At 42.2% G+C, this 27,486-nt stretch overlaps 1 protein-coding gene across 2 annotated transcripts; it reads left to right on the top strand.

Moving 5' to 3' along the window:
- The first annotated feature begins 2,695 nt into the window (after window positions 1-2,695).
- Window positions 2,696-26,047, top strand: SLAMF6 (SLAM family member 6). 2 transcript variants are annotated; one of them, XM_032260795.1, is made up of 8 exons: window positions 2,696-2,897; window positions 15,552-15,884; window positions 20,818-21,081; window positions 21,519-21,632; window positions 21,967-22,005; window positions 23,033-23,112; window positions 25,259-25,330; window positions 25,681-26,047. In XM_032260795.1, the coding sequence occupies exons 1-8, from the start codon at window positions 2,792-2,794 to the stop codon at window positions 25,726-25,728; spliced, it is 1,056 nt and encodes a 351-aa protein (XP_032116686.1). In that variant the 5' UTR covers window positions 2,696-2,791; the 3' UTR covers window positions 25,729-26,047. The 2 variants fall into 2 exon arrangements, with proteins under 2 accessions (XP_032116686.1, XP_032116685.1); XM_032260794.1 differs by having other exon boundaries at window positions 2,701-2,897; window positions 23,030-23,112.
- Window positions 26,048-27,486: the final 1,439 nt, after the last annotated feature.

The following is a 27,486-nucleotide window of genomic DNA, read 5'->3' as shown; positions in this document are numbered from 1 at the left end:
TACGCAAGTCTATAAACGTAATTCACCACATAAACAGAACCAAAGACAAAAACCACATGATTATCTCAATTGATGCAGAGAAGATCTTTGACAAAATTCAACAGCCCTTTATGCTAAAAACTCTCAATAAGCTAGGTATTGATGGAACGTATTTCAAAATAATAAAAGCTATTTACGACAAACCAACAGCCAATATCATACTGAATGGGCAAAAACTGGAAGCATTCCCCTTGAAATCTGACACCAGACAAGGATGCCCTCTCTCACCACTCCTATTCAATATAGTACTAGAAGTTCTAGCCAGAGCAATCAGGCAAGAAAAAGAAATAAAGCATATTCAAATAGGAAAGGAGGAAGTCAAATTGTCTCTATTTGCAGACGACATGATTGTATATCTAGAAGACCCCATCGTCTCAGCCCAAAAGCTCCTGAAACTGATAAGCAACTTCAGCAAAGTCTCAGGATACAAAATCAATGTGCAAAAATCACATGCATTCCTATACACCAATAACAGACTTAAAGAGAGCCAAATCAAGAACGAACTGCCATTCACAATTGCCACAAAGGGAATAAAATACCTAGGAATACAACTAACAAAGAGCGTAAAGGACCTCTTCAAGGAGAACTACAAGCCACTGCTCAACGAAATAGGAGAGGACACAAACAGATGGAGAGACATTCCATGCTCATGGTTAATAAGAATCAATATCGTGAAAATGGCCATACTGCCCAAAGTAATTTACAGATTCAATGCTATCCCTATCAAGCTACCAATGACCTTCTTCACAGAACTGGAAAAAACCACCTTAAACTTCATATGGAACCAAAAGAGATCCCACATAGCCAAGTCAATTCTAAGCAAAAAGAACAAAGCAGGAGGCATCACACTACCAGACTTCAAATTATACTACAAGGCTACAGTAATCAAAACAGCATGGTACTGGTACCAAAACAGAGATATAGACCAATGGAACAGAACAGAGGTCTCGGAGGCAACACAATGTATCTACAACCATCTGGTCTTTGACAAACCAGACAAAAACAAGCAATGGGGAAAGGATTCCCTGTTTAATAAATGGTGTTGGGAAAACTGGCTAGCCATGTGCAGAAAGCAGAAACTGGACCCCTTCCTGACACCTTACACTAAAATTAACTCCAGATGGATTAAAGACTTAAACATAAGACCTAACACCATAAAAACCCTAGAAGAAAATCTAGGCAAAACCATTCAGGACATAGGTGTAGGCAAGGACTTCATGACCAAAACACCAAAAGCATTGGCAGCAAAAGCCAAAATAGACAAATGGGACCTAATCAAACTCCACAGCTTCTGCACAGCAAAAGAAACTGTCATTAGAGTGAATCAGCAACCAACAGAATGGGAAAAAATTTTTGCAGTTTGCCCCTCTGACAAAGGGCTGATATCCAGAATTTACAAAGAACTAAAACAGATTTACAAGAAAAAACAAGCCCATTCAAAAGTGGGCAAAGGATATGAACAGACACTTTACAAAAGAAGACATACATGAGGCCAACAAACATATGAAAAAATGCTCATCATCACTGGTCATCAGAGAAATGCAAATCAAAACTACATTAAGATACCATCTCACGCCAGTTAGAATGGCGATCATTAAAAAATCTGGAGACAACAGATGCTGGAGAGGATGTGGAGAAATAGGAACACTTTTGCACTCTTGGTGGGAGTGTAAATTAGTTCAACCATTGCGGAAGACAGCGTGGTGATTCCTCAAGGACCTACAAATAGAAATTCCATTTGACCCAGCAATCCCATTACTGGATATATATCCAAAGGATTATAAATCGTTCTACTATAAGGACAGGTGCACACGAATGTTCATTGCAGCACTGTTTACAATAGCAAAGACCTGGAACCAACCCAAATGCCCATCGATGATGGACTGGACAGGGAAAATGTGGCACATATACACCATGGAATATTATGCAGCCATCAAAAACAATGAATTTGTGTCCTTTGTAGGGACATGGATGAACCTGGAAACCATCATTCTCAGCAAACTGACAGAAGAGCAGAAGATCAAACACTGCATGTTCTCACTCATAGGCAGGTGTTGAACAATGAGAACACATGGACGCAGGGAGGGGAGTACTACACACTGGGGTCAGTTGGGGGGAAATGGGGAGGATGGTGGGGGGGTGGGGAGTTGGGGAGAGATAGCAAGGGGTGAGATGCCAGATGTAGGTGATGGGGAGGAAGGCAGCAAATCACACTGCCACATGTGTACCTATGCAACAATCTTGCATGTTCTTCACATGTACTCCAAAACCTAAAATGCAATAAAATAAATAAATGGGAAAAAAAAAAAGAAAGAAAGAAAGAAGAAAATTAGATTTTTAGAAATTCAGGGCTTTGTTTTGCTTTTTCTTAGCTTTATACTTAAAAATTTCTTTCTGATATAATTTGAGTGGAATTGTTTTTCTAATTTTATTTTCAGATTAATCATAGCTAGTATATACAATTGCAATTGAATTATATATGTTGGTTTTGTCGTTTCACCTTGCTGAATTCATTTATTTGTTCTAGCAGATTTTAGGAAATTCCTTACAGACTTTTACATACAAGTTTATGAAAGATGCAATAAAGGACTTTTATTTTTTTCCAAAAACAAACAGAAAAAGATTTGTGCGTTTAGCTCAGAAAAAAGGTAAATTGAAAAGTAAACAAAACAGTGGCAGAGGAGGAAGTTTTCGCCACACCTCTGAAGGAAGCGGAAGCCTCAGTAAAAAGTATTTTCAGTTTGCTGTCAGAATGGCAACAGCGTTGACTGCCTCAAGGTCTCAAGCACCCGTCTTCACCGCGGAAAGCATGTTGTGGCTGTTCCGATTGCTCCTGCTTGTCTTCTGCTTTGGCCCAGGTAAATGTCAATGCAGACCCATGTAGTCACTAGTGACTCCCTGGTTTTATGTCACTAGTGACTACACGGGTCTGCATTGCTCAATCTAAATCGTCCGTATATGGTTGTCTGTCTGTCTGGCTCCCTGTCAAGGGATTGGGGTGGGGAAGGGGATGCTCGTGGTGGTACCTGATATAAGTACCACTCATATACCTCCTCTCAACTTTGAATGCCATAAGCCTGAAATGGTTGTCAGTGAACAATTTCAACTGTGTCTGTATGTAAGAAAGTTATTTGCTGGGGCAGAGGAAATAAGCTTTTGCAAAATAAGACAGTGGTATATGGCCAGCATACTGTAAAGAGTACCAAGATCAAGAAAATGAGCCCTCATACCAATTTAGCTACTACCTTTCTATGAACCTCAAGAAGGTTACTTATCCTCTCTGAACCTCACTATCCTCATCTTAAATATTAAAAACCTATTATTCAGTTGAGCCAAAATTTCTGGGCCCAACCAAACACACTAAAAATAATCCTCTCTAGCTGCAAAAAAAAAAAAAAAGAAGGTTTCCATCTCTCCCCTCCTTTAGTGCAAATTAGGATGGAGTGCTTAGTATATTTCAAGTATTGTTTCAGGTGATGTACACACATTATGAGTCTCATGAGAATTCTATGAATTTGTGTGATTATTATCTCCATTTTAAAATAAAGAACTCGGGTGAAGTTAATTTAAATAACTTGCCCAAATTTCATTAGCCAGCATGCAGCAAGCTCTTGTAATAGTTCTGAGAAACAATGACAACCGAATGAGTGTGGCAGCAGCATAAAAGACAGGATGGAAGCAAGAGATCCCATCGATATGGAGTTAAGTAGATTAACTGGCAATTGGAATGAGGGGGAAGGAGGATTTGTTAAGTCGTTTAATAAATATTCATCGAGCACCTATTGGATGTCTGGCACTGTTCTAGTTTGCATGAATACATCATGAACAAAGCAAGCAAAAAAATTCCTGCTCTCGTGGAGTTAACGTTTTAGCAGAAGACAAACCATAAAAACAAAAAAACAAGTAAAATAATGTATTGAATAGTGATAAGGAAGAAATAAAAGTAGAAAAAAGAAATTCAAGTAGAAAAGGGAGAGATGAAATACGGTAAAGAGGGCAGTGAAATTTCTGACAGGATAGCCAAAGAAAGTGACAAAATTGGAAGGTGGAGAGCAGCCACAGGAGGAAGGTGAGTTCAGTTTTGGACCTGCTGATTTTAGGATGTCGGTGTACTATCCATGAGGAAGTTACGTGAAAGTTCCTGGGAATTTAGGACTAGGAGTAGGGGTGAGTCTGGAGACTTAAAAATCAACAGCATAGGGGTAAGTTAAACTAAGGAGAAAACTGGAATGAGAACAGAACTTTGGGAAATATATATACAATGCAGAAAGAGAGGGAATTCTTGCTTTCGTTCAAGAGCCACTTCCTGACCTGGGAGCAGAATCTTGAGTTTTTGTTTCATTTTTACCTCCCTGCAAAATGAAATCCACCTCTAAAATAGAAATATTCTGAATGTCCTCATGTTAAAACTCCTCTTCTTCTCCCTATTTCCATGAATACTTCTTATAGTGACTCTATGAAATATACAGGGCTCCCATCTCCATTTCACAGATGGGGAAAGAAGGCACAGAGCACTTAAGTAACTTGCTTACTGTCCCACAGTTATGGGGGAAATGGGTATAGAAAGAGAAACACATTTGAATGTGTTTGCAGGAGGCAGATGCAGGTGTTCTGAGGCCCAGGAGGGGAGAAGTGGCTGCTAGAACTGGAAATCAGGGAGCCTGGCTCTGAACTGTGTGCTCATGACCACTTCATCATATTACTTAGCTTACACACAGTCACATGTTCACACAAATGCATATATAATTAGAAAATGTGAGGCCAGCAAGAAAATAAGCAGGGCACCTTGATAGAGAAAAACACAGGGACCTGCTTTAAACTGAGTGATGAAGAAAGGACTTTCTGAAAAAATAACATTTCATCTTGTATTTAAAGAGTGTGAAAAGTTAAACAGGAAACGTCAAATGAAGAAGCTTTTAAGGCAGAAGGGATCATGTGAGTAAAGACCCTGATGCAGGGAAGAGCTTGGAGCAATTTAGGAAGGGAAAGAGACCCCTGTTGCAAAAGTGCAGGGGAAATGAAATCAATCATGGAAACAACCATGAAAAACAATGACTCATGCCAGCCTACATTCTTTCAAATGAATGGGAAAGAATCTTCCATTCTTTCCAAAGAATGGGCGCTATCCAACTCGCCTCGTTTTAGAAAATTTAGCTGAAAAGAAAAACCTTGTTGAAAAATAATCCTGTTTCCTTTAACTGAAGCCCTGGGTGGCAAAACTAACAGAAAAAAAACAATAATTATAACTGAAATCAAGCATCATGACATCCTAGAAAAAGTGAATCTTGTTTCTTCATTTTAATTTCTATAGATAGAAGCCTGTCAGACTTCAATGGTCATATAAATTACTTGAGGGAATCTTATTAAAATGCTGATTCTGGAATAGGGACTGAGATTCTGCATTTCTAACAGTCTCCCAGGTGACACCAATGCTCCCTGTCCATGGACCACACTGAACAGCAAGGTCCTAAATTCCACTGGACTTCAGTCACAGTGAGATTTTAGGGAGGGAGAAATAGGAACTAATTTTTGAGTGTGTTTGCAGGAAGCAGATATAGGTATTCTGAGGTCCAGGAGAGAGCAGCCAGTGGTTGGAAACAGAAGTAAAGCCAACCCGTGAGAGCTGATTCTGAGGTTAAGTCAAAATGTGCAATGCTCTTCTGCAAAGAGATTGTGATCTAATGGCTCCCTGAGCAGCATTATCTACTTTTTGCCAATCGTACACACCTTTAAATGTTTACTATTGCTCAACAGGTAGAGAGCTGTTTTATATTTTTTCATTATCCTCAAAGATGTGTGTTTTTCTATCCCTCAGAATGTGCAATCTCCAATGCGACCTCCAGTCATTCATACCTCTGTTTTTGGTCCCTTAACCCAGTTTCAGTTTTAGTTGTTTCTCTGTCGACACTCAGACATTTTTTATTAAGGTGAAATTCTTGTAACACAATGTAATAATTTTAAAGTATGAAATTCAGTGGTATTTTGTACATTCGCAATGTTGTGAAACCACCACTTCTATTATGCTTAAACATTTCAACACCCTAAAGAACGCCCTGTACCCACTAAGCAGTCATTTCCCATTCTCCCGTCCCCCTAGCCCCTGGCAAATACTGATCTGCTTCCTGTCTCTGTGGGTTTACCTATTCTGGGGAATTTCATATAAACTAAATCATACAATATATATATAACTTTTTGTGTCTGACTTCTTTCACTTAGCATCGTGTTTTCCAGGTTCGTCCATGTTGTACCATGTATCAGTACTTCATTCCTTTTTGGCTGAATAATATTTTATAATCTGTATATACTACATTTTATTTATCCATTCATCTATCAATTGACATCTGGATTGTTTTTGCCTTTTTGGCTCTTGTGAATAGTGCTACTATGTGTACAAGTATTTGACTACCTGTTTTGTTTTTGTTTTTTTTTTTTGAGTCGGAGTTTCCCTCGTTACCCAGGCTGGAGTGCAATGGCGCGATCTTGGCTCACCGCAACCTCCGCCTCCTGGGTTCAGGCAATTCTCCTGCCTCAGCCTCCTGAGTAGCTGGGATTACAGGCACGCACCACCATGCCCAGCTAATGTTTTGTATTTTTAGTAGAGACGGGGTTTCACCATGTTGACCAGGATGGTCTCAATCTCTTGACCTCGTGATCCACCCGCCTCGGCCTCCAAAAGTGCTGGGATTACAGGCGTGAGCCACTGCGCCCGGCCAACTACCTGTTTTTAATTTATCTTTGTATATACCTAGGAATGGAATTGTTGGATCATATCACTCTAAGCTTAACTTTTTGAGGGATTGCCAAACTGTTTTCCACAATGGTTGTACCATTTTATATTTCTGCTAGCTAGGTACAAAACTTATAATTTCTCCACATCCTCATCAACATTTGTTTCTTTCAACCTTTTAAAAAAATTATTATCACCATTCTAGTGTTATTCTGTTGGGCTTCCCTTTGTAGGTGACTTGGCCTTTCTCTCTGGCTGCCCTTAACATTTTTTCCTTCATTTTGACCTTGGAGAATCTAATAATTATGTGTCTGGTGGTTGACCTTCTCATGGAGTATCTTACTGGGGTTCTTTGTATTTCTTGAGTTTGAATGTTGGCCTGTTTTGCTAGGTTGGGTAAGTTCTCCTGGATCACATCCTGAAGTACGTTTCCCAACTTGGTTTCATTTTCCCTGTCTCTTCTAGGTACCATAATCAGTTGTAGATTTGGTCTCTTTACATAATCCCATAGTTCTCAGAGGTTTTGTCTGTTCCTTTTTATTCTTTTTTCTCTGATCTTGTCTGCCTGTTTTATTTCAACAAGATAGTCTTCAATCTCTGAAATTCCTTTCTCCACTTGTTCTATTTGGCTATTGATACTTGCGATTGCATTGTGATGTTTTCATGTTGTGTTTTTCAGCTCCATCAGGTCATTTATGCTCCTCTCTAAACTGGTTATTCTGGTTAACAGCTCCTATGATATTTTATCATGGTTCTTAGGTTCTTTGCATTGAGCTAGAATATGCTCCTTTCGCTCATCAAAGTTCATTATTACCCACCTTCTCAAGCCCACTTCTGTCAGTTCATCTATCTCAGCCTGAGCCCAGTTCTGCGCCCTGCTGGAGAGGTGTTACAGTCATTTGGAGGAGAAGAGGCACTCTGGCTTTTTGGGTTTTCAGCATTCTTTATTGATTCTTTCTCATCTTCCTGAGTTTATCTAGCTTAGCTCTTTGAGGCTGCTGACCTTTGAATGAGTTCTTTTTGTGGGGACTTTTTTGTTGATACTGTTGTTGTTGCTTTCTGTTCATTTTTATTTTAGCAGTCAGGCCCCTCTTCTGCAGGGCTGCTGCAGTTTGCTGGAGCCCCACTCCAGACCCTATTTACCTGAGTCCCTCCCACCCTGGAGGTGTCACCAATAGAGGCTGCAAAACAGCAAAGATGGCTGCCTGCTTCTTCCTCTGGGAGCACTGTCCCAGAGGGGCACCAAATTGATGACAGTGGGAATGCTCCTGTATAACATGTCTGGTAACCCCTGTTGGGGAGTCTCACCCAGTCAGGAGGCACAGGATAAGGGACTCACTTAATGAAGCACTCTGTCTATCCCTTGGCAGAAAGGGTGTGGTGAGATGGGAGGAATCCCACTTATCTAGACTGCCCAGATTCCTCAGAGCCAGCATGGGAAAAGACTAAGTCTGTTGATCCACAGAGCCAGCAGCCCACCTCCCCACAGGGGCTCCATCCCAGGGAGATCAGAGTTCTGTTCATAAATCCCTGAGTGGAATTGCTGAAATTTTCACAGGGAGGCCATACCCAGTGAGAAGGGATGAGTCTGGGTCCAGCCTAAAGAGCCAGTCTGGCCACAGTCTGCCACAGCCACTGTGCTGCACTATGGCGAATTCCTCCTGGACCCAAACCACCCAGACCCTCTAGTGCTGGTAGGGGAAAACAGACTGAAGCTGCAGGGATGGCTGCTGCCCCTTCCCCCAAGAACTCAGTAGTCTTAGGCAGTCTCCAGCCAAGTGGCAGCTGAGAGTTTGCACAGCTCTGTGCTTGGGACCCAAGGCCCTTGTGGTGTTGGCTCACAAGGGGATCTCCTGGTCCATGGGTTGCAGAGATCCATGGAAAACACATGGTTTCCTGGGTGGGGTAGCACAATCACTCGCCACCTTCCTTGGCTGGGGGTGGAAACACCACTTGCCCCATGCAGCTTCCAGGTGAGCTGTCACTCCACCCTACTTTTCCTCATTCTTTGTGGGTCATGCCAACCACCTAGTCAGTCTCAGTGAGTGAACCTGGATACCTTAGCTGCTGGCGCAGGATTCACTCACTGTTTTCATTCTTCTTAGTGGGATGCTTCAACCACAGCTGTTTCTAATTGGTCGTCTTGGCCCCTCCCCTCTTTTCAATCTTTTCTTACTTATGCTGTTGGTGTCATATATCAGAATCCATTTCCAAATCCAAGATCATGAATATTTATCATTATGTTTTCTTCTAAGAGTTTTAGCTCTTATATTTAGGTGATTGATACATTTTGAGTTAATTTTTGCATATAATGAGAGGAAGGGGTCCAACTTCATTCTTCTGTATGTGGATATCCAGTTGTCCCAGCACCTTTTGTTAAAGAGAGCATTCTTTCCCTATGGAATAGTCTTAGCACTCTTTGCTATATATGGGCCTAAGCTACTCCCTCAGGTTAGAAACCCCAAAGTTTCTTCTGACTTTTCTCTCTTTTTCAGAATCTGCTTAGTTCTGTCTCTCTCCTTTCTTTCCTAAGACACTGCTCTCTGTATAATTTACCAATTTTCAAAAATACTCCATGTTTCTTAATACCTTCCAAACTAACCCTCCAGTAATTAGGTAACCCTTCAAAACTTTTGTATTCTAATCCCAATTGATTGAATATTCACTGAGTTCCCTGGACCAGGTTCTGGGGAAATACAATGCTAAGACGTTATTTGAGTTCCCCAAAACACATCATACAGTAGATGAAACTTGTAAACAAATGTACCCCAAGTGTCTACTGTCTTGACATCCTCACCAGAGGATGGGTAAGACCTCAGAGCCACCTCCATGTTGCAAGGTGTTCCCCAGTGACTTATGAGAGTCCCCAAAGGAAAGCTTCTCATGAGCCCCCAAAGCAGTCTACTAGCTACAGCTAACATGAGGCATCTTTCCCATTCTTAATCTCTTTTTCTGATTGTAGTCCTCTACACAGGATGCCAGCAGAGCCATTTGAATGCCCTGCCTATTCCAAGAAAGTCAATATCCATGCCAAGGGTGCTGGCCCCGTATGCTCCCAAAGCATCAGTGTTGATTCCAGGCAGAGCAGAGAAAAGGACCTCCGTGTGACCTCTGTGCCACACCACAACACCTTGGCCCTGAAGCAGCTCTGCTCCTGTCCAAAGATTCACATAAGGTCTTTTGAACATTTTCAGTAGCATCTGACCTTCACTGTCCCTAAGCATATTAGCTCAAATCTAGTTTTGCTTTGGTTTGGTTTTGGGTCTGTGGGGAACTATTCCTACTATTCCATCCATCCCGTGCTCCTTCTCCCTTTCCTTCACCATGAACTCCTTTCTCTCTCTCCGCTGTACCAATGTAAAACCTCCAAAAATATAAGCAGAGGCAAACAAATACTTTAGCTCATCCTTGAAGGATAAACAGGAGCTTACCATGTAGGAAAGGTGAACAATGGCATTTTAAGCAGAGGGAACAGCAGTACAAAAAAAAAAAAAGTTAAGTATTCTTGGAAGAATTACAAATATTTAAGTAATGGAGAACTCATAGTTTTTATTCAAAATTTTGCTACAATGTCATCTACTCTGAAATGTTCCCTGACGACCCCTAACTGTCCCCAGTTTATGATTCTCTCAATTTTTGCTCCCGTGGAGTACATATCTCTAACAATTCAACATTTATTGAGCTAGAATTTGTGTGCTAAGTTCTAGAGATACAGAAATAATCATCAGAATCCCTGACCTCAAGATTATGGAAAAGAAAGGAAAATAGTCTTGTGACTACGAAAGAAGTGTTTGCTATTGCATGTGCAGGTGCAGTAGTGATACAAGGGCAATGCAGGGGCAAGCCCTACACTGGCTCAGTGCCCAACCCACCACATCAGAACCAACTACTCATTTACCTGTCAGGCTCCTCTATCAAATGGTGGACCCAGAAGACTGAGAGTATCTTACTGATGTTTATATTCCCAGTTTCCAGTCCAGAAACTGGCACATAAAACAGATCTAATAAATATGGTCCAAATGCCATGGTTCCTAAGGTTTTACTAATTGAATTACCATAGAAGTTAGCAAATAGTAGAATGAATGACTTGTTAAATAAACCAACGATTGAAATCTATAAAATCAAAGGAACTAAAAGGAGTGTTCTAGGTAAGGGAAGAGCAGCTCCTGGTGAGTCCTTGGGCCCCTGAGTAACCCAAGACTTGCCACCAAAAGGAAATGAGCTTTAACATTCCAGACAGAAAACCTCCCAAAGATGGAATTGAGATATGTCCATTTACTCAAAAAATATTCATGGGATGCTTACTATGTCCCAGGCACTGTTCAAGAATGTTCACAATAGTAAACAAAACAGACAAAAATCTTTGCCTTATGAAGCTTACATTCTAGTGGAGAGGTGGGAAAATAAATAAAAACAAATATGTAAATTATAAAGTATACTACATAGTAAGTACTAGATGGTAAATCCAAAGGCAGCGGGATGTGCAAGGGTGGACAGGAGCTGATGGTGAGGAAAGAGTGGTCACACTTCTTTCAACTCTCTGAGCAGGAATGTTTGCATTAATGGCTTTATAGAGGCAAAAGAGTGAGCTACATGGATACTTGGAGGAAGTGCATTCCAGAAGGAAAGGATTGTAAATGCAAAAGCCCAGGCTTGTTCAAGGGGGTTGGAGCAAAGTGAACAAGGGGGGAAGCATAGGAATTAGGTCAAAGAGAGAGAAATGGCCAGATCATTTTAGTCCTTATAGATCATTGTCATGATTTTACTTTGTTGTGATCTTGTTACTGTTTTAATTTTTTAAACTGAAATACGAGGATAAAAACTGTTCAGATCTTAAGTATCAGCTCAATGGATTATCGTAAAGATGAATAAATCTGTGTAGCCAAATACAGATCTAGAAAAAGGGCATTATCAGCATTCTAGGATCCTCCCTTTATACTCCCTCCTATTCACCACCTCTTCCTCCTCCTCAAATGTAACCACTCTCTTGACTTCTGACAGCATAGATTTGTTTTTTGTGTTTATCCACTTTAAATAAATCGAATCGCATCATTATATTCTCTGATATCTGGACTTTTTGCTCAAAATTCTCCTTGTGGTGTTCACCCATGTGATTCAGAGGAAAGAGGAGTCAATATGACAAGTCACAATGTGTTAAAATGCTGATGGGAAAGATGTTGATGACAGCAAGTTCATGTGCCTGGAATTCATATGACAATTAATGAAAGAGAGAGGGTGTGCAAGCTCACCCAGGAGCTGAGCACCAGGACACCAAGAGACATTTCCTTCCCTATTCAGCTCCTCTCCTAAGAAGTAAGAAATCCTCAGGAACGACACAAATAAGAGGAAAAACATTTCATGCTCATGGATTGGAAGAATCAACATCCTTAATGTCTATAACCACCCAAAGCAATTTATAGATTCAATGCTATTTTTATCAAACTACCAATGTCATTCTTCACAGTATTAGAAAAATTATTCTAAAATTCATATGAAACAAACAAAGAAAAAAGAGCCCAAACAGTCAAAGCAATTCTAAACAAAAACAAAAAACCCAGAGACATCACACTATTTGACTTCAAACTATACCATAAGGTTATAGTAACCAAAACAGCATGGTACCAGTACAAAAACAGACACATAGACGCATGGAATAGAACAGAAAACTCAGAAATAAAGCCCCACCCTAACAACCATCTGATTTTTGACAAGGCCAACAAAAACAAGCAATGGAAAAAGGACTCCCTATTCAATAAATGGTACTGGGATAACTGGCTAGCCATAAGCAGAAGATTGAAACTGGACCCCTACATTTGACCATATACAAAAATTAACTCAAGATGAATCAAAGATTTAAATATAAAACCTCAAGCTATAAAAATCCTGGGAAAAAAATAGGAAATACCCTTCTTGACATTGGCTTTGGCAAAGAAGTTTTGACTAAGTCCCCAAGAGCAACTGCAACAAAAACAAAAATTGACAAGTGGAATCTAAGTAAACTATAGAGTTCCTGCATAGCAAAAAAAGCTATCATTACAGTAAACAGACAACTTACAGAATGGAAGAAAATATTTGCCAACTATGTCTGCAACAAAGATCTAATACCCAGAATCTATAAGGAGCTCAAATCAACAAGCAAAAAGATGAATTAAAAAATGGGCAAAGAACATGAACAGACACTTCTTAAAAGAAGACATGCAGGCTGGGCACAGTGGCTCACCCTGTAATCCCAGCACTTTGGGAGGCCAGAGTGGGTGGATCACGAGGCCAGGAGTTCAAGACCAGTCTGGCCAACATGGTGAAACCCCACCTCTACTAAAAATACAAAAATTAGCTGGGTGTGGTGACAGGTTCCTGTAATCCCAGCCACTTGGGAGGCTGAGGCAGGAGAATTGCTTGAACCCGGGGGGCAGATGTTGCAGTGAGCCTAGACCACACCAGCCTGGACAACAGAGCAAGACTCCATCTCAAAAAAAAGGCATACAAGTGACCAACAAACATATGAAAAAATGCCCGGCATCACTAATCATCAGAGAAATGCAAATCAAAACCACAATGAAATATTGTCTCACACCAGTCAGAACAGCTATTAATATAAAGTCAAAAAACAATAAATGCTGGTTTTGTTTTTGATATGGTTTGACTGTGTCTTCACCCAAATCTCATCCTGACCTGTAGAGCTCCCATAATTCCCATGTGTCATGGGAGGGACCCAGTAGGAGGTAATTGAATAATGGGGGTGATGTTTCCTGTGCTAGTCTCATGATAGTGAATAAGTCTTATGAGCTGATGGTTTTATAAAGGGGAGTTCCCCTGCACACACTCTCTTTGCCTGCTGCCATGTAAGACATGACTTTGCTCCTCCTTCACCTTCTACCATGATTTTGAGGCCTCCCAGCCCTGTGGAGCTGTGAGTCAATTAAATCTCTTTCCTTTATAAATGACCAACCTTGGGTATGTCTTTATTAGCAGTGTGAAAATGGACTAATACAGTTTTTTGTCAGAATGGCTATTATTAAAAAGTCAAAACAAAAAAGTAGGTGTTAGGTCCCACTTGGTGAGGCTTCAGAGAAAAGGAAACAGCCATATACCATTAGTGGGAAATGTAAATTTTCATTGTGGAAGGCAGTTTGGAGATTACTCAAAGAACTTAAAACACAGCTACCATTCAACCCAACAATCCCATTACTGAGTATATAGCCAAAGGAAAATAGATCATTATACCAAAAAGACACATACACTTGTATGTTCATCCCTATACTATTCATAATAGCAAAGACAAGGAATCAACTTAGGTTCCCATCAGTGATGGACTGGATAAAGAAAATATGGTACATATACACCATGGAATACTAAACAGCCATATAAAAGAATAAAATCACGTTTTTACAGCAACATGGATGGAGTTGGAGGCCATAATCCTAAGCAAGCTAACACAGGAACAGAAAACCAAATAGTATATGTTCTCGCTTATAAGTCGAAGCTGAACATTGAGCACACATGGACATAAACATGGTATTAACAGACGCTGTGTACTACTAGACGGGAAGGAAGGGAGCAGGTAATGAGTTGAAAAACTACCTGTTTGTTGTTATGCTCACTATCTGGGTGCAACATACCCATAGAACAAACCTCCTCATGTACCCCCATATCTAAAATAAAAGTTGAAATTTTTAAGAAAAAAAAAAGCAAGAGACCCTGAGAAGGCTGAGGTAATGGTTATGGTTATTTATTCATTGACCCACTTGAACATTTCCACAGACTCTACTACGTGTCAGACACGGTGCTGAATACTGACATGCAAGGATAATTAAGCCAGTTAAGCAAACAGGTGAACAAGACTACAAAATAGTGTGATAATTGCTAAGAATTTGGGAAAGGATGCTAAGGAAGCATCTTCTTTAAGAATCATTGTGATCATTTCACCTTTTTTGCTTAAACCTTGATGGTTCTGAATAGGCTCACAATAATGCTATCGTGTGTTACTTCGAAATTATATTCATTATTTCTATATGTATCCATTTTATCTCCTCAACAACTACATTATAATCTTTCTGAGAGAATAAAAAGTACCTTCTGGCATCATGAAAAGAGCACAGTCATTGGTGTCAGACGACCTGAGTTTGAATTCTGACTCTGCTATTCTTTAGCTGTGCAACCTTGGGAAAATTAGCTAACCTTTCTGTGGCTCAGTTCCTTTATCTATAAATGGAAGCAGTAATATCCATCCTGCCTGCCTCACAGAATTGTTGTCAGCACCAATGAAATAATGTATAAGAACAACTGACTATGCTATAAATCCCTGATATTAGTCTCTGTTACCTTCTAAATTGCACAAGCCTACTATATTGGACACACAATAGGTAATCAGTAAATGTCAGGCTTTAATTACACTTTATCAGCAAAGACTTGCAGTTTTTTGGAGTCTATAATAGTTTCCTGTCCCCCTCAACCTAATGCCCAAGGAATTCAGAGGCTGGGGTCACAAAGTATAGTCATGACCTGGGAGTGACCTGCCAGTGTAGGACCCAGTGTGGACTGGGCCAGTTTCATCCAGACCAGCTGCCTACTAACCAAGAGTGTCTGACATTTTGCTGGAGGTGGAGCTCTGGGACTCTGATTATCCATTTAGAAACATCTCCTTAAACCTTCCTACTCTGTCATGTCTCTGAGTTTTGGTATCAGAGAGCTCTAACAGACTGGCAGAGTTAGGCGAAAGGGTGAAGGACTAGGCAGGGATTTTGTCAGGAACATTTTTTAAAACCTTTTCCTTCTGTGTTTACAGGGAATCCAGTTTTACAAACCAGCTCAACCCCACTGATGGTGAATGGGGTTCTGGGGGAGTCAATAACTCTTCGCCTGGAGTTTCCTGCAGGAGAGACGATCAAGACCATTACTTGGCTTTACAATGGAACATCTATTGCCTTCATAGCACCCTGTGAAGCCAAAAGTCCACAAATCCACGTGACTAATCCGAAATGGAGAAAGCGACTGAACTTCACCCAGTCCTACTCCCTGCAACTCAGCAACCTGGAGATGGAAGACACAGGCTCTTACAGTGCCCAGATGTCTTCAGAGACCACTGTAAAAGTGTCCAGTTACACTCTGAGGATATTCAGTGAGTCAAAACATGGGGTTTAATTCCATAGGAATGGAAAAATATACATGTATTTCAATCCTATGTGACTTCAAATGTGCACTATAGCCTAGTAGTATAGAGTGTGGTATTTGGAGTCATTGAGTCAGTGTCAAGTCAACATTACAGAGTCAGATAGTGACAGAGCTGAGGACAGACCTAAGTCTGTGTTACAGCCCAAAATTACTTCACTCCAATAAAACAGTCGTTTTCAACCAGCAGAGTAGTAGAAGTAATGGAAATGAAATATTTATGATAGTGTTGCCTTGTGCATTACATGTATTTGCCATGTAATTCTCACAAAGGCTCCATGAGGTAGCTACAGACCTTACCCCTGAGGTACAGCCTCAGTCACAGTGACTTGCCTACAAGTCACAGAGATAGTGGTGGCAGCACTTCCCACATAACTGCCCTGCCACGACACCTCCGTTTTCACAAAGGCTAGTCTGACCCAGTAGAGTGGTCTCTGTACAGAACAGTGGTCTACCTAGAAAGTGCTCTGCAAAGATAAACTGATAATGAGAAACATCCTTTCTGCCAAGGTTATTTAATTTTTAACAATATTTTCCCCAGATGGCTCATATTAATCACCAGTCAACCATCTGCCTTCTCAAGATGAAAAAGAATGAAAATGTTATCATCATAAAATTATGTAAACTATGATGAGATTGCTTATGAGTCAATATCAGAAAAAACCTTTCTAGCAATCAGTAACATTCAGAGATGCCATTAATGGTTTTATAATCACTTAGCAGGAGATTCGAGCATTAAATTGGCAATCAGACCAGGCAACACTAAAGGCCACTAAAATTCTTTAATTCTTATCCACTTGAGGGCCTGTGGTGTCTCAAATTCACTCAGAGTCCTTGGGGTTAAGACATGGCTCTCAAAAAAGGACTGTTAAATGGAATGTCTTCAAAGACAGATTACATGTTAACTTTTAGTATCCCCGGAATATCTGGCAGGTGTATTGTGTTAGATTAGTCAAAGTCATGTCCTTGAAGAATAGAACACCAAACAGATAAATGTAATGGGAAAGAGATGATGTCTGGAAAACTATATAAGAGATTCTAACTAAAAGGGGAAAATTGCCCTGAGGCTATGTATTAATTTCCCGAGGCTGCTGGGACAGAAATACCATAAAGTAGGTGGCGTAACAGAAATTTATATTCTCTCACAGTTCTGAAGACCAGAAGTCCAAAATCACAGTGTAGGCAGGGCTGCGCTCCCTCTGGAGGCCGTAGGGGTCAATCCGCTCTTTGCCTCTCCCAGTTTCTGGTAGCTATCAACACTCCTGGGTTTTCTTTTGCTTGTGGCTGCCTCACACCAATCTCTACCTCCATGGTCACACTGCCTCCTTTTCTTCTGTCTGTCGCGAACATCTCTGCTTTTCTCCTATGGAAACACTTGTCACTGGGTTTGGGGCCTCTCCAGATTATACTGGATAATCTCATATAACTTACTTCCATGTGCAAAGACCCTTTTTTCCAATAAGGTAATATGCAGATTCTGGGAATTAGGACATAGATCTTTTGTGAGGTCTTTATTCAACCTACTACCGGCAGAATCACCCTGGGTGATCAGTGATTGTCAAGGCAGTGTAGGACACTGGAGAGAAGAAGGAGTCATCCAATGGAAAGCCTGAAATGGGTACCAGGCTCCATCACATTTACTGAGATAATGTTCCTCTAACATTGTTGAGAAGACCAGCTATGACTTCTCTTGAAACAACCACACTCTTGAGGCTCAACGCTAATCTCTTTCAGGGCTTTTTGGAGTGCCATCTCCTTCCAAGGCACATACACAAAGAATTGTGTAAGCTACGTCAGTACACCAGCTAGTTTTACAATAGTGCAAAGGGATTTCAAGGTATAAGCTATGTAAGTTTTATTTTTAACATTGATCAATCTCTTGGTATGTGCCAGGATACGGATGGCAAAGATTTGATTTTATGGGCCAATGCCAGTTAATTAGGAGTGACCACTAACATGGTTTGGCTCTGTATCCCCACCCAAATCTCATCTCGAATTGGAATCCCCACATGTCAAGGGAGGGTCCTGGTGGGAGCTGACTGGATCATGTGGGAGATTTCTCCCATGCTGGTCTCATGATAGTGAGTTCTCAAGAGAGCTGATGGTTTTTAGTGTGGCACTTCCTTGCTTTCTTTCTCTCTCCTGCTGCCATGCAAGATGTGCCTTGCTTCCCCTTGCACTTCTGTCATGATTGTAAGTTTCCTGAGGCTTCCCCAGCCATGCAGAACTGTGAGTCAATTAAAATTCTTTTGTTTATAAATTACCCATTCTTAGGTAGTATCTTTATAGTAGTGTGAAAACAAAATAATACAACTCCCTAGAGTTCAGGGTTAAGAAAATGTTGAAGCCATGTTAAGTTTATTAATTGAGTCAACAATATTTGATAGACTCAAGTAATATTCCAGGTTCTGTTGTGGGCACCTGAATACATCAGTGAGCAAAACAGACAAAGGTCACTGTCCTCATGGAGCTTACATTCCGGAAGGGAAGTAGAGGCAGGTAACAAACAATTCACATAACACACAAACAAATGATATAGCATGTAAGCAAGCCCTGAGTGGTATGAACAAAGGAGAGATTAGAACAGCATAAGAAGCATCAGGAGTGCCAGGGAAGAAAGGACAATTTTAAAGGGAGTGATCAGAACAGGCCTCACTTGTTGGAAGTGAGGGAGTGGGCCACGCAGGTACATGGAAGACAAGCCATCCAGCATAAGTAGCCAGGTCCCCTGTGCCTGGCCTACACAAGAAACACCATGGAGGCCAAACATCCAGGAGCAGAGAACGGGGGAGGGTAATAGAAAACGAGGCCAGAAAGGAAACAGGGGCCACATTACATAAGGACTCAGAGCCACCACAAAGACTTTGGCTTCTACTCTCAGTGACACTGAGAACCATCAAATGGTTTTGCAAACAAGTAATATGATGTGGCTTACTTGTCTAAAGGATTTCTTCTGCTGCTCTGTTGAGAATAGACTTTAAGGGAGAAGGGTACAATGGACCAATTAGGAGGCCATTGCAATAACTCAGGCAAGAGTTAATGCTAGCTTGGATCGCGGTGGTAGCAGTGGAGATGGTGAGAAGGGGTTGCATTCTGGACATATTTTGAAGGTAGAGCCAGCAGGATTTCCTGATGTGGGAGTATGAGATGAAGATATGAGTCAGTGATAACTCCAGGGGTTTGCGTCTCAGTAATTGCAAGGAGGCAGTTGTCATCAAGTCAGATAGGTAAAACTGCAGGTTGAGAAGGTTTGGGAGAGAAAAACAGGATTCCTTTTGAACATGCTGAGTTTGAGATATACTTATATACTTACATACTTGTGGAAATGTTCTTACATATTCATTAAGTGGAAAAAGGTAGCAAGATGGATTTTTTTGTTCAGCCATCAACATGAGATGAGGGAGATGTCATTTTCATGCCAAATACTTGCCGTCCCTGCGCTAGGCACTGTCTCAGCTATTCCTCAGGTTTACCTGAGAAGTAGATATTATTACCTAGTCTCACATATAAGGAAACTGAGGCTTAGAGATAGCAGTAATTTGTCCATGGTCATGTAGCCAGGAAATGAGAAAGCCGTGATCTTAATTCAGGTCTTCCTGACTCCAAATCCAAGACTCTTCCCATACATGAAAACTCTGTTCTGGCAAGATTTCAGTACAGATGCTCCACAACCCCTACTCAGCTTAAAGTACTACTCTGTCTCTTCTTTTTTTTTTTTTTTTTTGAGACAGAGTCTTGCTCTGTCACCAGGCTGGAGTGCAGTGGCGCAATCTTGGCTCACTGCAACCTCCACCTCCTGGGTTTAAGCGATTCTTCCGCCTCAGCCTCCCGAGTAGCTGAGACCACAAGTGCGTGCCACCACGCCCAGCTAATTTTTTTGTATTTTTAGTAGAGACGGGATTTCACCATGTTGGCCAGGATGGTCTCGATCTCTTGACCTAGTGATCCACCCGCCTCGGCCTCCCAAAGTGCTGGGATTACACGCGTGAGCCACTATGTCCGGCCTACTCTGTCTCTTCTAATCAGAGAATTTGAGTCATCCTGTTCCTGGTTGTGTCATCTTTACTTCAACCCTCAGGCCAAGGCTAAGTCAGTGGCCTTTTCTGTCTTGCTCCTGTGTTCCCATTGGTTCACAGCTACTGACAGCTTACTAGGCAATATTTCCTAGTCTTCGCTCTCAGAAATAGTCTTCTGCATCATGTTTCATCTCACAGGCCTGAATATGCTGCACTTCTTTGCCCCCAGAAATACCTGCTTGCTTTCTCAGCTTCTTCACTTCTTCCTTCCCCACTTCTTTGGTTCTCAGCACTTTCCTTTCTGTCTTGCTGACCTTCTACATCTGAGTCTCTTTCTCACTACTGGAACCATCTTTAGATACAGTGGGAACCAGGATCCCCATAAATTGATGGGAGCTGTAATTCCCCAAGGAAGTGACACTTCCATCTTCCACCCCAGTAAGGGAATTCTGATAACAGAGGAAACAGGGCTCTTGCAGCTGGTCTTTTGGCTTCTGACTTCATGGAGATGCCCTCAGAGTTCTCTGGTAGAGTGCAAGGACTCAAAGGGACTCCAGGGATAAACTGGAGCCAAGGAATACAAAGTGACCACCCCAAAATTACACTAGTTGACGGAAACCCCATTCTCTCCCTTCCCACTTCTCCCACTGGCTATCCTGACCCATACTGATGTCCCACATCATTTGGTCACCCCAGACCTTCCTAACATCAATTGGGCAATATAAGCAGAGTCATTTACAGAGTTTACAGGCCGTAACATACAACAAAGGTGAAATACAAAACATTGAGGTAAAGGATATTTTTCACAGGGGGCTGAGCCAAGACATTTGCCCTTAATCTGGGTCTTTTCTTTTTCTCGGCAAACAGGAAAACTGAAGAACATACAAGTTACCAATCACAGTCAACTATCTCGGAATAGGATCTGTGAGATCCATCTGACTTGTTCTGTGGAGGATCCAAATGACAACATCTCGTTCAAATGGGAGGCCTTGGGAAAGACACTTCTAAGTGAGCCAAACCTCACTATCTCCTGGGACCCCAGGAATTCCAGTGAACAGGACTACACCTGCATAGCAGAGAATGCCGTCAGCAATTTATCCTTCTCTGTTTCTGCCCAGAAGCTTTGTGGAGGTAACAGCCTGCCTCAGATCTGAGAGCCTTGAGCAGCTGTGGGATTTAGTGCATCCTCACACCCTACATAATTTCCAAAACAGTGGCCCAGTGGGAGGCAGAAAATGCTGCTGGGGGGGACGGATGCCCTCTGGAGCTCTGCATCTTTCAGTATTCCCAGAGGACTCACCTTCCTTCCTCCTCATTCCCCAATCCCTCCTCCAACACACTCAGAACCCAAGACCAAAGGCCTGGGAAGGCAGGGTTGCTTTCCCTCCCTGACTCCACTGGGTCCCACCCTCCCCTGCCTGCCACACAGGACTCCAACCCCAGAGCCTCTGGGTATAGAAAAACCTACCCAGCCCCCAAAGATGGACTAGAAGAGGCTCCATGGAGGCTCCAAGAACAGTTGACCTCACTTGATGTGTCTCAATGTCATTTCTTTTTTCTCTTTTCAGATGTTGAAAATCAATATACAGATACCAATATGATTCTGGCTGTGATTCTTGGGGCAGGCATAGTCATCATATTCATCATCGTGCTATTACTTGTTTTGAAGAAAAGAAGAGCAGGTTTCCTTTCTTTCTGCTTGTCTCTTCTCCAAGCCTCCAGGGTTTGAGAGTTTGGAACCTCTGTTTCCCAAGGATCTTTTGTGGAGGACAGGAGGAGGGAAGGAGGCTGCAAACCCTGGCTCAGCTGGTCCACTGGGATGATCCCTGGGTGTGATCATGTACCTGCTAATATCCTAAGGGAAGTGACCTACTGAGAAAAGAAGGACCCTGCCTCAGGGCTGCCTGCTCTCCCTTTTGGGTCCCCTCCCACAATATCCCAATAACCATGGGGCTGGGGGTGAAATGCCTCTCCCACTGCTGTCACACAGTTCAATGTTTTTGTTTTATTTTTCAGGTTCCCTTCCTTTGTCTATTCAGCAAACACGTGGTCCCGGTGAGCATTCAGACTCTTAACTCTCTGTCATAAAGTAGGTGGGAAGAACCAAATGGAAGAGAAAAGGGGATAGCAGAGGGCTGGATAATGAGATAGGAGAGAGTCAGAATGCCATTACTCAGGCCACAAGGTGTGAGGGAAGATGAACTATAATCATGGGTCCTATAGGGTTCACAGGCACAAGCATGCGAACCAGTCACTCACACAGTTTCTCTTGGTGATATCAGGTTTATTCACTACCCTGCTGATGGAGAAACTAAGTGCCAGTGAAAGGGATCCTCCCTTGTTACCCAGCAAGTCCAGGGCACAGGCAGGATTACAGCATCCGAGGCACAAAACCAAACTGCCTGACCGCATCACTGCTGTTCAGCCAGAGTTTGGACAATGAAGAGACACAGTGGAAAGAGAACACATGATAGAAACACAAACACGGGCTCTGGACTCAGAATAGCTTTGGGTCTCATTTCATGCGTGAGTGATGCATGACATCACTTGTGGAGGAAAAGGCATAAGGTTTGAAGTCAGAAGACATGCATTGAGTTCCTGTTCCATCACTTCCTGTGTCACTTTGCCCAAGTCAGCTAAGCCTTCTGAGCCTCCAGTTTCTCATCTCCAAAATAATCAAATCTACTACAGGGGACTCTGAAAAGCTCAATAATATCCCATATGTGAAATAACTGGCTCCATTATGTTTGCCAGCAAGTTGTCTCTAGCCCTTCCATAGGCAGTACCATGTGGTCCCAGGAGCTTCCTGACCCACATGTGCAGCCTGGGGGAGACTCTGAAGCTTTAGGGGACCACAGTACTACCTCCTACCCCAAGAGATGTGGTTAGATATTGACCACATGATTGAGAAGGCCAACCCAGAACTCCAAAGACTATCAAGAATGAATGATCCCTCAGGAAATGAAACGCGTCAAACACCTGCCTATCTGGGGACACCGTGTGCTCTGGGGAGGGTGAGGTCCTGGAATAGCAGTCCCAGAGTCCTTCTGCCACTGACTGTGCCTTCCTGTGTTAACAGCAGAGTCCGCGGGGAACACAGGCGATGCTTCAGTCTCTCCAGTGAACAACACTGTGTATGCTTCAGTCACTCATTCAACAAGGGTGAGTCCTTTCAGCTTTATGCCCCATTGTTGTCAGTTTTACAGCCATTGTTCACAAACTTACCACCATAACCATCTGACTGATCAAATGACCACTGAGGGGAGGAGAAGACAGCGACAGGGGCTGCAAAGTTATGTGCTAGACCATTCTGGTGTCTGCCGTTCTCGCCCTTAAGGGAATCCTTGTTCATACCCGGCTTCACACTGTTCTCCAGCTGCTTGATGCTTCAGTAAGTCTTGTCCCTTCAGCTTAATTACAAGCTGCCTGAAAGTACAAATTATGTCTTCCTCTCTCTTCCCCCATATCCTAGCATAATGATCAGTAAATACTTGCTGAATGGGTCAGGGTTCCACTAAGTTTGAAAGTTTCCAGTGGATGCAGCTCCACAGCAGAAGCCTGGCTTCTCACTGTGGTTATAGGGGTCTTAGGGGGAGCTCAGAAGTAGTCCCTCAAGAGGGGAAGGGGGCACAGTAGAGGCCACTAAACTATAAGCAATGGTTCACTCCTCTCCACCCATCTAGCAACATAACAGGATGCTTTGATCAAGCATCAGTAACTCATCTGTCATGCATCAGCAACTTCCCACCACCCCTAAATAAAGGACCTGCAGGTGGCATGTCTCTAAATAATACTATACATTTTGAGAGGCTAGTTTTCATGTCTTCTGAAAAATAAGGCAGGAAAGCTCAGCATTTTCCATATGATAGAAACAATGATCTAGCTAGAAGTCTTGGATTCCCTTCGATTATTTGCAAAGCATGCTCCTTGATGACAGGGAGCAAGAAGGGGTACTCTCAGTTGCTTAAACATTTCTACTGCCTTTCCAAATTCCTCTTGAAGACAAGTCAATTAACTCTCCAACAAACCAAAAAACTAATTTTCCACAAATTTATTAGCTTTCTTTTTAACAAAAAGAAAAACAAAAGGTACTTTGGAGAGTTTCTGATTTTTTTCTTTTTTTGATGGAGTCTTGATCTGTTGCCCAGCTGGAGTGCAGTGGCAGGATCTCGGCTTACTGCAACCTCCGCTGCCCAGGTTCAAGCTATTCCCCTGCCTCAGCCTCCTGAGTAGCTAGGACTACAGGCATCCACCACCACGCCTAGCTAATTTTTTGTATTTTAGCAGAGACGGGGTTTCAACATGTTGGCCAGGATGGTCTCAATCTCCTAACGTTGTGATCCTCCTGCCTTCGCCTCCCAAAGTGGTGGGATTATAGGCATGAGCCACCGCACCCAGCTGACAATTTTTTTTTTTTTTTGAGACAGAGTCTCACTCTGTCACCCAGGCTGGAGTGCAATGGCACAATCACAGCTCACTGCAGCCTCAACCAGACTAATGTGACCCTTTTACTTCAGCTTCCCAAGTAGCTGAGACTACAAGCATCAAGATAATTTTTCTATTTTTTGTAGAGACAGGGTTTCACCATGTTGCCCAGGTTGGTCTCAGACTTCTGAGCTCAAGTGATCTGCCTGCCTCAGGCTCCCAAAGTGGTGGGATTACAGGCATAAGCCACTGTGCCCAGCCAAGATCTTGATAATTCTCTAAATACTTCTTAATTAATTTAAAGTGTCAAAATATTTGAGCAGGTTCTTGGAGGGGCGTAGGGACTTCTGCTATTATTTCTGGAATGTGCATTCCAGGCAGAGCCATTCTTAAGGCCAAATGCTCCTATTCCCCATGCTTGAGGAGACCCCAATGACATAATGATAAGGCAGTTAGAATTATAGCAGAAGATGGAGCAGGCAAAATGGGCAGTTCCAGTTATAGCTAGCAAAAATTTGAGACACAACGTAAAATATAACTGTGGTATATAAGTCTGTCCTTAAAAATGGAGGAAGGAAAGCAGAGTTGGACAAAGGACAAGAATGCTTCCTTCCCTCCATACAGCAAGGTTGCCTTTCTCTGGCTCTTGACCCACTGGTTTGCTGCCGTGTTGCTCATCTGCTTGGGGCTCAGGAAATGCCAGTAAACCTTCACAGGTCTGAAAGCTAGCAGTGTTTGGTCTCCCACTAAACATTCCCTGGCCTTCCTCTGGAAGAACTTTGACATATGCTCTTTTTGGTCACACAGCCTTTCCTAAGAATATGTCTATGCATTTAGTCTCTTTGTCTCTGTGTAAGCCAAATTACCATGACTATTTTTACAGGAAATGGAAACCTCAACACCTATAGAAAATAATCTTCTCACGATTTACTCCACAATTAATGATTCCAAAGAGGTAAGCCCATGATTGCTCCATGTTTTTATATTCTCACCTCTCTCCACAGACCTATGATTTTGCAAATAAAGTAAAAATAAAAGGGTCATTTTACAGATGCACAAATACCAACAGCATACAGAAGTCTTGGGACATCACCAAAACATATCCAAGAAGTTATTTCATACTAGGATCACCATGCCTAACTGAATTTTCAACCTACATGTTTTTTTAAATTTAATCCTGCCCTATGCTCTCAATATCTCTACTATCTGCCTGTCACTAGTCTCCAATCCTCTCTCGTAGCCATGAGGGGTGGGCTGAGGTTCCAGTTCCTATTAACCTACTTCATCTTCCTCTTTTTCCCACAGAGTAAACCCACTTCTTCCAGGGCAACTGCCTTTGACAATGTCATGTAAGCTGCTGAAAGGCCTCAAAGGAATTCAAGAATAACGCACCTTCTGATCCCATGGAAGAGAACAAAGAGCAGCAAGCTTGCTTTTCTGCCCACCAACAGAATTTGAATATCTGGGATAGGATTATCATCTCCACTCCTTCGGATTTAAACCTGCTTACCCACGTCAAACACCTAAGGACAACATCACTTCCAGCAGGTGGCTCAGACGATATTTTCCAATTCACTTCAGACCAAAACATGCTAAAGATAACACACCAGCAGATTGACTCTCTCTTTGATAAATAAGCAAATGGAATTATGGTTGACAGAGAGTTTATAATCCAGAAGACAATCACTTCTCTCCTGTTAGAAAGCAGCAGGATTGTGACTTACTGAGAAATAATACAGTGTATTTGTTACATGTGTAGTCTCTGGAGTTGGATAGGCCCATGCTCATATCCTGATACAAGTTGAGCATCCCTGGTCTGAAATGCTTGGGACTAGAATTGTCTCAGATTTCCATTTTTTTCAGATTTTGAAATATTTGCATTGTATTTACTGGTTGAGTATCCCAAATCCAAAAATCTGAAATTCAAAATCCTCCAATGAGCATTTCCCTTGAGTTTCATTCATGTGGGTGATCAAAAAGTCTCAGATTTTGGAGCATTTCAGACATTGGATTTTTAGATATGGGATGCTCAACTTGTACATTACTTAATAGACGAATCTCCTGGGACGTATTGCCTAACCTCGCGGAGCCTTAGTCTCACAGACAGAAAAAGGAAGAGGATGGTATCATATCAGCTCCATTGTTTAAGCCAATAATCTAAGTCATCCTTAACTCCAGCGTCTTTGTCACCAGGCCCTTTGGACTCTACCTCAAAAATATTTCTTGGACCTTCCACTTCTCCCCCAACTCCTTGACCACCATCCTGTATCACCACCTCCAACCTGGAATCCTACCTTAACCTCAGAACAATTCTTCTCGCTTTTGTTTTTTGTCCCTCTCCAACCCACTCTCCACAAGACAGCCAGACTAATGTTTTTTTTGTTTGTTTGTTTTGTTTTTTTTTTTGAGATGGAGTTTCCCTCTTGTTACCCAGGCTGGAGTGCAGTGGCGCGATCTCGGCTCACCGCAACCTCCGCCTCCTGGGTTCAGGCAATTCTCCTGCCTCAGCCTCCCGAGCAGCCGGGACTACAGGCACGCGCCACCATGCCCAGCTGATTTTTTTGTATTTTTTTAATAGAGACGGGGTTTCACCATGTTGACCAGGATGGTCTCGATCTCTTGACCTCATGATTCACCCGCCTCGGCCTCCCAAAGTGCTGGGATTACAGGCGTGAGCCACCACACCCGGCCCAGAATAATGTTTTTAATATAAATTGGATCCTTCAGTTGCTGTTTAAAACCCTGTAGACTTCCCAATGCCCTCAGAATGAAATCCAGTTTCCATGGCCCTAGTTATTCTAGTCCAACTTCAGCCTCATCTAGCATTCCCCTTCCAACACCCTCTATGTAGCCTCCCTGATCTTCTCAGCTCCTCTATTAAAGGAAAAGTTCTTTATGTTAGTTATTTACATCTGTCTGCAGGCCCTTCGTCTGCATGCTGGGGTCCTCCTATTGTTTAGCTCTTAACTTAAATGTCACCTCCTAAGAGAGACCTTCCCAGATCACTCTATCTAAAATGAATCATCTAGGCTGGCAGCTGTGGCTCATGCCTATAATCCCAGTACTTTGGGAGGCCGAGGTCTGCAGATCACTTGAGGCCAGGAGTTCAAG

The sequence above is a fragment of the Sapajus apella genome, unplaced genomic scaffold, assembly GCF_009761245.1.
Source record: "Sapajus apella isolate SASKATOON/1434 unplaced genomic scaffold, GSC_monkey_1.0 scaffold119, whole genome shotgun sequence".
Classification (NCBI taxonomy): domain Eukaryota; kingdom Metazoa; phylum Chordata; class Mammalia; order Primates; family Cebidae; genus Sapajus; species Sapajus apella.
Note: the sequence above shows the minus strand (reverse complement) of the source record. Positions and strands in the feature narration are given on the sequence as shown.